General features: G+C 46.1%; 1 protein-coding gene across 1 annotated transcript; it reads right to left on the bottom strand.

Moving 5' to 3' along the window:
* Window positions 1–2,579: 2,579 nt before the first annotated feature.
* LOC104866471 lies at window positions 2,580–12,399 on the bottom strand. Its single transcript, XM_010630472.2, has 6 exons — window positions 12,360–12,399; window positions 5,665–6,041; window positions 4,768–4,925; window positions 4,477–4,518; window positions 3,206–3,318; window positions 2,580–2,965 (listed from the first exon to the last, which is right to left on the bottom strand). The coding sequence occupies exons 1-6, from the start codon at window positions 12,397–12,399 to the stop codon at window positions 2,685–2,687; spliced, it is 1,011 nt and encodes a 336-aa protein (XP_010628774.1). The 3' UTR covers window positions 2,580–2,684.
* Window positions 12,400–12,762: the final 363 nt, after the last annotated feature.

Below are 12,762 nucleotides of genomic sequence, written 5' to 3'. Positions count from 1 at the left end.
GTGTAGCCCAGCCTGGTCTCGAACTCACACTGATCCTCCTGCATCAGCCTCCCAAGTGCTGGGATTACAGGGGTGTGCCACCACACCCGACTTCAGAAGGTTCTTAATAAATGCAGCTGATCATCCTTACCTTCTGGGCTAAAGTCCCCTGCAGTTCAGATCCAGGTCACAAAGTTTAACTGTCTTTCACTGCCAGTGCATTTTGAACACACATTTCCTCCCTCTTTCCACAGGACAGAATTTTGGGGGTGAGCAGCCTAGGACCACTTGTGCTCATCTCCACCCCCAATCCTCATGGCCTTTCAGATCAGTGACCAAGCACTGTGCATGCCAATGATAATGGCCAGAGTGTTGCTCCCACCAGGCACAGTTGCCACTGATGCCTTGGGCCACTGGTGCGTGGTCCCACCCCTCGCCTCTTGAGCTTTGCTTACCTGCTTTTCTCCTCACATGTGCTGCTCTGCTGTCCTGGGTCCTCAGAAGTGGCTCTAGCAAAGCCTACTTGGCCTAGGCTACTCGCCTAGAAGAGTTTGTTTCACTGCTGAATCCTGCAACCAGCAGTCTTCAAAGAGCCTTGGGGAAGGTGTGTACAGTGGAGACGCATACGGGAGAAAGACCAGGGCTTTTCTTAGAGAGAGCAGGTATGGGGGGGCACCTCCAATGTCACTGCCAGACCCACCTCTGAGCCTGAATCCTGGGACCAGAGAGGAGACAGCAGTTCTGGTCACACTGCTAGAATGGAGGCATCAGGGTCCTGAGCAGAGGTACAAATGTGGGGCGGGGAGGCTGAGGACACCTTGAGAAGATTTTCCTGAGTGCTGTGTTCACTTTCTGTTCATTACTCAGTCCTCCCAGCCTCCCCCGGAGTTGAGCAGCTTCCGGCTATCTTGGGCAGTGACCACAGAGCAAGCTCTGCATGTGTCTTCCCTGGGCCGTGCACAGAGCAAAGTGCCGTGAAACTGCACTTTCCTGTTACACCAAGCTTGGCCGCAGAAACCCTATCAGTGTGGCCTTGGCTTCAAGGCCGCTGTCACTTGGTGCATCAGGTTTGCAGCGGCCTGAAGGACCCTGGGTTGCCAGGTCGAGGGTCTCAGCTCTGTGCAGACTTCGCTTTACTTGGCTATTGTATTATTTTCCCATGTGTCAGAACTTCATTCCCTTTTTTATTTTTAGCATATTATATTTTTTATTAGTATGTGTTTGTGGTACATAACGAATACGTTAATTGTGAGGTTGGTGTATTTCACATGTAGAACAGAAATTAAGCCCTACCTGGAGCAAACCGTAAAGTGTAGATTATTCTCAAAGTCACTTCTATGGGGTGCACAGTCCTCATCCCCAGGCATTGCCACCATCAGGCCTGGCCGTGTCTGGATGATCCTTTGTGGCAAATGCAGTGAGTCCCAGGCACAGTGTGAGAGCCTAGCAGCATCTGGCCAGGATGGAGTGAGTGTTTGCAGGCATGGAGGGACCTGTGTAGGTCATGAGCTGTGGGCTGTGCGTGGAGACTCAGAGGGTTCCCGCAGTGTTCACAGGCTCCAACATAGGGCTGTCTGCACATCCTACACATCGAGAAGTATTCTTAAGAGCAGGCAGGTCTCACTGGAACACGCTTGTGCTGCCTCACTGCCTAGCTCACCTTCCTCGACCAGTCACTCCTAGAAACCTTCACTCCCTGGTATCCAGGATGCTCTGATTTCATATTTTTACAATTCAATTTAATCAAGAGCTACAGAATGTCCATCTTCAAGTAAGAGAGGTGGGGCTGTGCTGACCTGTGTCTCTCTCCTCTGAGATGTGACAAATGTTGGTCAGGATGGACTGCCTCCATGTGACTTCTGGAAACCTGCAGAGCTGCATTTCGAGAGTTCACCTGGAGCTCCGTCCACTGGGTACTGAGTGTTCTGCCTTTGGATGCCACAGATCCTGTGGATGTGAGACTGTCACTTTCTGCTCTAGTGACTGTGATCCAGAAACACCACTGACAGGAATCCATCTTTAAAATGAGATTTACATATGCACATGTTCCTGTCAGCTGCATTATGGGCATAAACTTGTGACACTGTGTCTACCAAAGGATAGAAGTGTTGGGGCCATGTCCCCAGTGCATATGTGAGATGACACAGGAGCTGTGGCCTCACACTCTCCATGCAGCAGTGAAGACACAAAGCCATAAATGAACCCTAAGGTGAAGACAGGAAGGAGGGACACCTCAAAGGGAGGCAATAGATCCTGTGTGGATGGCTGTGACTACGTCCTTTCTTGTATTCTTCTTCATTCATGCTACATTCCTCCCTTTTCAGCAACAATATTTCTTGTGTGACAAAATTAACTGGATAATTTGGTGAATGGGTGAATAATAAATGGATAGGGTCTGCCTAAGATTTTCCCTTCTACAGAAAGCAAGATTCATCTGTCCCTTCCAGTATTCTGTGCCCAAAGGGAACTCTGAATGCAATACTATGAAAAATGTAGGATAGGTAAATTATGGGGCCAGAAGATGAGTGGTGGCCAGGGACTATCAGCTGGGAAGAGAAGAGGCACCACTCACGGGAACAGCACTGAGGAAAATGCTCTGGCAGTGGTGACTGGTGTAGAGCAGAGAGAATGCACTTCATGCCACCCAGCTAATCATTTTAAACAAGACTAAAATCTCTGCTTTCATTTAAAAATAATTCTGTTGTTTATATAAATCCAGAGAATAAGAGCAAAAATATATGCCAAAACATGACCAAGAGTAATGGACGGGAATGGCAGGGGTGGGGCAGGAGAGTTTGCCCCAGCTGGAGCTCAGGAGCTGATGCCCAGCGTGCATCCATAGGGACCCCCAGTTGTGCACCTGGTGGAGAAGGGGCTCCTGGCGCTGGCTCTGGCTGTGGTACCAGAGCTGGGGAGGGAGCTGCAGGTGGAGCTGGCACACACTCTACAGGTGGGACTTCAGTTTGGGCTGGAGCTGGCCCTGCAGCTGCAAGAGAGGAGAAGATCACCAAGTGCCCATGTTCCTTCCTGGGGCAAAACCTTCCCACTGCCTGTCAGAGGGCTCTGTGCATGAAGTCACCCCAGAAGTCCTCCCAGACTGCAGCCCCTGACTGACTGCTGAGGGTCTCCGTGTTTCTGGTTCACCCCAGCACCTGGAAGCTCTCTCTGTGCCCAAAGGCCCACCCCTCCCCACATGCCCACAGGCCCATACGCCAGGCCTCCTCACCCTTGGGTTCTGCCTCAGTGGGCTCAGCTTGCTCTTGCTGGGTCAGTAGTTCAGCCGGGAGATCCACCCTGGAGTGCAGCTCCAGCGAGGAGTCAAGGACAGAAGAGGTGGACCTGGGGAAGGCAGGTAGGCAGCAGCGTAAGAGCCCTGGCCTTTCCTCCCACACTACTGCCCGGAGCACCCGCAGGGATGGACATGTGGGTCGTGTGCCCAGTTTGTACATGGTCCAGCCACACCCTCTCCTAAGGGATGGGCAGAAGGCTCATGGGAGGGAGTCCTTGTTCAGTAGTGTGAGCACCTCTGCCTTCTTCAGGGCAGCCTGACACACTGACTCTCTGCCCATCCCCACGGTCAGCTCCGTGAAGAGAGAGATTGGCATCTCCTCTCTGATTGGACTCAAGGGCTTTAGCATATAACTAACTCAGTATCTGAGAAGTGAGAGGATAGTAGTGTCTGTCCAGCCCTGCCTCTCCCCAGGCTTTAGCTCATACAGAAATGTGTTGCTCACTTCTCTGCCCTTCTGCGCTGCTCTTGCGTTGTCATTAATCCACATCTAGGGAGGCCAGGAGTGAAATACCTACCGGAAGTGAAATACCTGCTCTGATGTCTAGCGTGAGTGTGTGGAAATAGCATTAAAACCCCAGAAGGTAGGGGTTACATCTGCTCTGGTTATTGAAAAATAGTAACTTGAAAGTGTCCCCACTCAGTGCAGCGTCTCCACGTATATTCCCGGAGTGATGTAGCCACCTGCTCCTTCATGAGGTCTGCGTGGGCCTGGGCCCTTGCATCCCCCCAAGGATTCCTGCTCTGGGACCACTCTGAAGTCCGTCCAGTGACTGCAACCTCCTTTACGGTGAGCACAGCAACTTTCCCCAAGTGCAGGGGTAAGGGCAGGGGAGGCAAAGCTCCCCAGCGGGGATGGAAAATCATCTGTAAGAATCAGCCAGTCTTCCACAGGACCAAGACCAGGGTGGACACTTAGGATGGGCCCCCCATTTCATCCTACAGTTGTGACAGGATTTTCTTCACACCTCCCTGTTCAGAGTTGCAAGCTGAGGCTGAGGCAGGTGCTTTCATGTTCCCAAGTTTGGAATCCTAGTGACCAAGGCCCATCATGTTGCTGAGAGAAGAACTCACCTTCTCAGCATCCCCTCCTGCAGGAAGGAAATGCAAGCCTCAGCGGGGTCCGGGAAGGAGGCATCACAGATGGAGCAGCTGTCCAGGAAGGCCTCCATCAGTGGGGGCGGCGTGCCTGCCCGTGCGGTCCTCACCATGCAGACCTCCACCAGGCTCTGGGCCTCCAGATTTCCAATCTGCGAGGGAAAGTGGAGAGACATGGAATTGCAGTCCTACCCACGGCTCATCCGGAGGGCTGAGGATGAGGGCCAGACCGAACTCAAAATTGTGTGTAGTGGCTGATACCAGAAGAGGCACAAGAAGGCCCCAGCAGAAAGCGATCCTCAGGATACAAGTTCAATATTACAAGGGAAACAGAAATGCTAACATTTTCAGGCCAGCTCCTTAGCTGAGGAAAGGTTTATGTAAGGTCAAACAGAACGTGCCCTGGGTTCCTGTTGCAATGACCCCAGAAGAAGTCAGGTCCAGCTTTCTTCTCCGTGGGAGGCTGAATGGCAGTGCTCGCTGCCACCCTTGTAGAAGGTCCTTTAGCCCAGGGGTCCTGGACATCTAGCAGCTGCCACATGGGCACCTGGGCCAGGACCTACGAGGAGGTGAAATGGCAGAATGAAATTATGAGAGGATAGAAGTGACACGGTGTGCCTGTTCCTCTTCCGATGTTCCCGCCAACATGTGGACGGTGACCTTGCCCCTGGCCAAGTGGGGGCTGAGCAGAGAGGATGTGCTGGTTGAGGACAGGGGGCTCAGATTTCTTTGGCACCAGGACCTTCCTGAACCGTTCCCTGGGCCCTGCAGGGAGATGAAGTGGTTACCTGTCCCGAGGGCCCCTCTGTCCTCCCGTGGCCTCAGGACAGAGTCCCCTCTGCTCACACACATACTCCACACCCCAGCTGGCACCCGTCGTTATTGTGGCCCCAGTGTGTGTCACAGCACAGGGCACACAGGCCCCAGGGACATCTCCAGGCCGTCGTCCTGGACGCGGCTCTGTGGGGACAGTGCCGAGCAGGCGGCACGAAGCACGAGTCTCTGCCTGACCCGTTTGTGCTGTTTGTGCCTTGTGCTCCAGAAACAGAAACATCTCTGTCTCAGGCGTCTCCCTCAGGAGGACAGGAGATGACCTTGGAGGCTGGGGGTCATCGGGGGGCACCGCCCTTCTCCCCTGCCAGCCCTGCCATGGGTGAGATGTGACAGGACCCAGGGCTCACAGCCTCCCAGCAGCACCTGCTCCTGCCCAGGAGGAGCCTCTGCCTCATACCTGGTCCCCCACCACCTGGACACACACACGCTGAGGAAGCAGGGTGAGCGCTGTGCAGGGGACTCACAGTGACGGCCAGGCCTAAGTGTTCCTGTCCTGGACTCAGTGGCTCTACGCGTCTGATGGCCAGGCCCGGGGACACCTCGCCTGGGCTCGCTCTCATCTCAAGGTCATCGGTCGCCGGGTCTGGTGAGGCCTGCCCTGTGCTGTCCACGAGGGCAGGGCGGTTCCTGCCCAGTGGCCTGTTGCGCCTGGACTTAGTCATCCATCCTCTCACTCGTTCCCAAGTGCTTTCCCTGCGAGGGGTCCTGAGGCTGCGGCCTCGAGGCCTGGGCAGGCAGCACAGCGTGTTCACTGCTCGCTGTCTCCAGCCAAGTGACTGTGAGCCAGCCGTCCTGAGACTGTGGTGTCCGGTAACTCGAGGGTTCCGAGTTCTGTTTGGACCTGTCGCCAAGGAAGTGAGGTCATGTGCAGGGGTCCATACGCAGAACCCCTTTTCTTTTCATAGTGGAACAAATCTCTGTGTTCCTTAGAAACAAAATGGAAAATGTAGAAAAGCTGTCTGTGATGTTAGAGTAAGGTGAACTTTAAGTTTTAATGCACAGATTTGTATATGCTTAACTTGCAACAGGCACAGTGGGAAGTGTGCTTTTCCACCTTAAGGGTCCATCCTTTCTCAAGACACAGTGCTCAGTGTCAGCGCTTAAGATCTGTTGGGTTTTAGAATGATTTTCTTTCCTAGATTCAATTCAGTTTGATTTCAATTCCATTAGGGACTATGGAGATGGTCAAAAAATGTCCATAATAATTTTCTTTAAAGAATAAAAATTTTTAAATTATAACCCCTGGGTTGCCAAGACTGGAGGATTCATAGCAGGTTTTAACTTTTAGGTGCGCATGGGTAACTGTCCATGCTCAGGTACTGAACTCAATCACAGACTGCAATCTTCTGCACTGTGACACAGTGTGAGGGGACAGCAGGTGGTGTCTGCAAGGTGCAGTCTTTATGAGGTTGTGGAGAACATCGCCCCCATGGTGATGAATAACACATTCACACATCACTTGGGAACTTTTGTGGCCACTGCTATTCCCTCCTGCCCTTCCATCCCAAGTACATCATGTGCTTTATGTCCCTAGTGGAGAGTTTGCCTTTTCTAGAGCAGATGGAGCCATGGCTATTCAGTTTAAATGTTTTTGGTAGGTCTTTTTTCATTTATAATTAAAAACTTTTATATGAAATTAAAGAAGTCAGAAAGTTTCTACAATTAAATGATAATGGCAGCCGGGCATGGTGGTGCACACCTATAATCTCAGCACTCGGGAGGCTGAGGCAGGAAGATCGCTGTGAGTTGGAGATCAGCCTGGGCTGCATAGTGAGTTCCAGGTCAGTCTCAACTACATAGTGAGGCCCTGTCTCAAAAAACAAAAATAAAAAATCATAATGACAATACAGTATGACAGAACTTATGGAACACATAAGGAAATTTATGAAGGAAATTTATAGTGGTGAATACCCATACCAGGCAAACAAGCAGGCTCAAACAACCTAATGATGAAACTCAATCTTCTAGAAAAGGAAGAGCAAATGAAACCCAAAGCTCATATGAGGGAGGAAATAATTATAAAAATAAGAGCAGAAATTAATGTAATGGAGACTAAGAAAACAATATGAGAATCAATGAATCAAAGAGTTGGTTCTCTGAAAGATTAAATAAAATTGACAAACACTTAGCCAACCTTATCATAAAAAAGGAAATAAAAAACTGAAATCTATGCAATTAGGAATGAAAAGGATGAAATCACAACAGACCCTGCAGAAATCCAAAAGATCAGTACCTACTTTGAGAATCTGTATTCTAATAAAATGGGAAATACTGAAGAAATTGACAGATTCCTAGATAACTATGAATTGCCAAAACTGAATGAAGATATAAAAATTCTAAATAAATTTTATATATCAGCCAATAAAATTGAAGATATAATTAAAAACCTACCAACAAAGAAGTCCAGGCCCTGATGAGTTCACTGCTGAATTCTACAAGAAATTTAGAGAAGACCTAATACCACTACTTCTCAAACGCTTTAATCAAATTGAAAGGGAAATCATATTCCCAAATTCATTCCTGGAAGCAAGCATTATCTCAGTAACAAAACTAGAGAAGAATCCAACCAAAAAAGAATTAAAGGCCAACCTCCCTAATGAACATAGATGCAAAAACCCTAAGATACTAGCAAATGAAATTCAGGAAATCATCAAGAAGGTTATACACCATGACCAAGTAGGATTCATCCTAAGGAGGCAGGGATGGTTCAACATGTGAAAATAAGTGTAATACATCACATTAACAGAACCAAGGACAAAAACCACATACATGATCAACACAATGCATTTGACAAAGTCCAACACCCATTTATGATTTTAAAAAACATACAGAAAATGGCTATAGATGGTTTTCTCTCAATCTGATGAAACCCATCTACAACAAACCATCAGCCAAAGTCATACTACATGGTCAAAAACTGAAAGCTTTTGCTCTAAAATCAAGAATAAAACAAGTATGTCCACTCTCAAAACTCTTGTTCAATATAGTTGTTTTTTTTTTGTTTGTTTTTTTGTTTTTTTGTTTTTTTGAGGCAGGGTCTCACTGTGTACTTGAGACTGACCTGGAATTCACTATGTAGCCCAGGCTGGTTTTGAACTCACAGCGATCTTCCTGCATCAGCCTTCTCAGTGCTGGGATTACAGGTGTGTACCACCACACCCGCCCTTGTTCAATATAGTTCTGGAAACATTAGCCAGAGCAATTAGACAAGAGAAAGAAATAAAAAGAATAAGGATAGGAAAGGATAAAAGGGTATCTGCAAATTACATGATACTCTACAGAGAAGACCCCCAAAAAACAAATTCAGTAGTGTAACTGGATACAGAGTCAACACTTCAAAATCCACAACCTTCCTGTTCATAAATAACAAATTCACAGAGAGAAATTAGGGAAACAACACCTTTCACAATAGCATCCAAAAAAATGGAATAGCTAGGAATCAGTTTAACAAAGGAAGTAAAAGAACTCTACTCTGAAAACTACAGTACCCTGAAAAAGGAGATCAAAATGGATGTCAGAAAATGGAAAGTTATACCTTGTTCTTGGATATGCAGAACCATTGTAGTGAAAATGGCCATACTTCCAAAGTTGTTTTACAGATTTTCCCAATTGAACTTCCAACAGCATATCTCACAGAATTAGAAAAAACAATTCTAAAATTAATTGAGAACCAGAAGAGACCTAGAATAGCAAAGGTAATTCTAGGCAACAAAGGCAAGGCAGGGGGTATCATAATCCCTGACCTGAAATTATACTACGAAGGTACAGTGATGAAAACAGCATGGTATTGAACAGACCTGAGGATAGTGGAATAGATCAGAAGATGCAGAAGCAACTCCAAACATATGCAGCCACCTTGCCTTTGACAAAGGAGCCCAACACCTTCACTGGAAGAAAGATAGCCTCTTTAACAAATGGTGCTGGAAAAACTGGCTTTCCACCTGCCAAAGATTAAAACTAGACCCATATCTTTCACCATGCTCTAAACTCAAATCAAAATGGATCAAAAATCTAAATTTTAAAATAGAAACATTAAATCTTCTGGAAGATAGAATAGGTAGAACGCTTCCAGATGTAGTAGTAGGCAAAGACTTCATGAACAAAACCCAGACTCCATGGGAAATTATACAAAGACTCAACAACTGGGGCCTCATTTTATTAAAAAGCTTTTGCACAGCAAAAGAAACCACCAACAGAGTGAAGAGACAGCCCATAGCGTGAGAAAAAAATTTTGCCAGCTACTCATCAGACAAAAGACTACTATGTAGAATATATAAAGAACTAAAAAAAATCAGACTTCCCAAATTTAATGACCCAATCCAAAAATGGGCATCTGAAATGAAAATACACTTCTCAGATGTGTAGAAACACCAAATATATAAAAAATTGTGGGAGCCCGCTGGCATTTGACATTGGAAAAGTAACTTCTTCTACCATTGAGGCATTGACACAATCTATGACTCTATTTGGCTTTTCTGAGATGAGAGTCTCAGCTATGCAGATGAGATAGACCTGGAGCTCACTGTGTAATCCAGGCTGGGTTTATGGGATTATCCAGGCTGGGTTTATGGGATTACTGGTGTTGACCTGGAGCTCACTGTAATCCAGACTGGTTTTATGGGATTATGGGCGTGCACCACCACACCCGGCTCAAGGACTTTGTTAAATTTGACCTTGTGATGGGAGGAACTCAGCTAGCCAAAGATCTGATCTCCTCCTTAATATTGCTTGATGCTTCCTGTTGGCTTGCCTTTAAAAGGAACTGTTTCTGTGTAATAAATCGGACCTCTTGTCTCCACACTATCGAGTGTGCTGTCCTTTCTCAATCCTCACTCCCCAACTCAGGTATGTGTTGTGACGGCTGGGCCGCCACAAAAAATGTTGAAAGGGCTGGGGATTTAGCTCAGTGGTTCTGCTGCCTGCCTTGTAAACTCAAGGACCTGAATTCGATCCCGGGTGTAAAAAAAAAAAAAAAAAGTTCAACATCACTGGTCATTCAAGAAATGCAAATTAAAACAGTGCTGAGATTCCATGTCCAGTAAGAATGGTTGTTATCAACAAATCAACCAATAAAAAATGCTGGAGGGACTATGGGGGGAAAAGAAACCCTCCTCTACTGTTGGTGCCATGTAGATTGGTGCAACTACTGTGGAAATCAGTGTGGAGATTTCTCAAAAAATTAAAAAAAATTAGCAGTTCTATTTGACCCAGCTACTCCCCTTCTTGATATATTCTCAAAAGGATTAAAAAAACAGGGCTAGAAATTTAGCTCAGCGGCACTGCACTCACCTCACAAGCACAAGGTCGAGTTTGATCCCCAGTACCCGCCCAAAAAAGAATTAAAAACATCACCAATCACTTCTAAACCTTTTGGCTAAGATCAAGTGTAGAATTAAAAACATCGTACCACAGCAATATATGAATATCCATGCTTATAGCAGCACAGTTTGTAATAGCTAAATCTTGGAAACAGCTCAAATGCCCATCCACTGACAAATGCATAAAGAAGATGTGTTTTTTATTATACAATTGGGCACTACTCTGTCACTAGAAGGATGACCTTCAGACGTTTATAGCTAAGTGGATGGACCTTGAGATCATGCTCTTAAGTGAAATAAACTGGACACATGTGTTTAAATACCACATAGTTTCTCTGTTGTGAGAAACCAAAAGTAGATATAAGGACTAAAATGTATAATACATACTGGGAAATGGGAAGAAAATGTTCAAACGGGAAGGGGAGCAAGGGAGGGGAAAGGAAGGAAGGGACAAGAAAAGAAGTGAAACTAGAAGGAAAAAATAGAAATCAAGTTTTTGTACAGAGGGAGGGGAGGGAGCTTGTGGGGAGAGGGAGAATGGGAAAGAAGAGGCAGGAAGTATTATGTACAGGGGTAAATTCCCTACAGTGAGTGTTATCATTATGTATGCCTAAAGAGTATGAATACATGTTTTGCTATTAAAAAAAACCTTTTAATACATACCTTTCGGTGATTTGCAATAATATCATAAATTATACAGCTAGAGTGTGTTTGCATTAACAGATGTAGAGAAGCTTGCTAATTTGCCTGCTTTAATATTTCCTTTAAATTTTCATAAGCAGGCTTTCACCAAATTACATTTTCATTTCTTTCTTTTTAAAATTAGTTTTATTGGTACACTTTTGATATACATAACGATCACATTAATCAAAGGGAATTTGTAACCATACATAATATATCTTGATTCTTCTGTTTTATCATTTCTCCCTCCAGCCCTTCTTCACCTCCTCATTTACAGAAGTTTTATTTCCATTTTTTTCTTCTACCCCCTTTTTTAGTTTTCCCTTCTCTTTCTCCTCCCCCTCCCTTGTTCCCCTTCCCATTTGAATATTTCCTTTCTACTTCTCAATATCTATCACCCTTATTTACACTTTTAACTTCTCACACAAGAGAAGCAATGCAATATTTAAACATATATATTTGATTTACTTCACTTAAAAGGATGGTCTCAAAGTACAGCTACCTACTTAAGGTCTGGGAATGTAGTTCAGTGTCGCCACACCTTCCTGGCAAGCTCAAAGTCCTGAGTTTGATCCCTGGTATACAAAAAAAAAAAAAATTCCCATTCTTTGAGTTCACTTTGTTGGTATTTTCTTTTGTTACATAAGTTTAAAAAAAATTTTTTTTTGATCCATGAGGCCATTTTTATTGTCAGTAAGAGAGAGCAACACTTTAGAAACGATAGCTAAAAAAGAAGGTGGGTGGCTGTCTTTAAAAAATGTAAAGTACAAAACTGTTAACTAAAAATAAGAATAATTACAAGCTTTTCTGTTCTGTTAAGTGCTAGGACTTAGACAATGAAATTAACAAAACAGTTCCTATTCCTAAGAAACTGGATTTTGAAAAGATTTCCTAGGATGCCGGGGAAAGCACGCAAGGAACTTGCTGCCTCCTTTTCAGTCCGAGAAACCAGGGTGCGGCTTCTTTATGTCCTGGGTCATCTCCACCCTGAGGCCACAGCAGGTGACGCCAGGCTGAATGTCACCAATTCTAGGACTCGGTCACCCCTGTCTCTTCTAGGCGAGGACAACTTATGGGGCAGTTTCTCTACTCTCTGAGGCTCTTAGCTTGCAGCCATGCTTCTCTTCCGGAAATGCTCTTCCCTGGCAGTCCTCACGTACCTCTGGTCTGTAGCATCTTAAAGGTCAGTGGACAGGACATCCGGGATCTGTTTGCCGGGGATTTAGAGCAAGGTCCCAAATCCAATCCCCGGTTCAAAAAAAAAGAATTGATTGACTTTCTTCCTTGTTAGCGTCTTCCTGTCTCTGAAGGGTGGAGGGAAGGTTTGGCTGGGGTGGGGAGATGTGTTGGCTTCATCCAGTCCGGTCGCACCTGCCACAGAGTGTGAGGGCTGGGATGGTGGGCATGGACTGGCTGGCAGAACTCATCTGGTGGGGACGGCCGTGTGCTCCGAGAGGTTGGTGTGGCTCAGGAACTCGTGCTTCCTAGAGAGCCGCTTTAAGTCCCAATCGGCTGCAGCTTTCTCATCTGCAAACACCACACTGCTCCTCCTCATCTTCTTCC

This window comes from Fukomys damarensis, unplaced genomic scaffold (genome assembly GCF_012274545.1).
Source record: "Fukomys damarensis isolate Sample0158 unplaced genomic scaffold, DMR_v1.0_HiC HiC_scaffold_14, whole genome shotgun sequence".
In the NCBI taxonomy this organism is placed as follows: Eukaryota; Metazoa; Chordata; class Mammalia; order Rodentia; family Bathyergidae; genus Fukomys; species Fukomys damarensis.
Note: the sequence above shows the minus strand (reverse complement) of the source record. Positions and strands in the feature narration are given on the sequence as shown.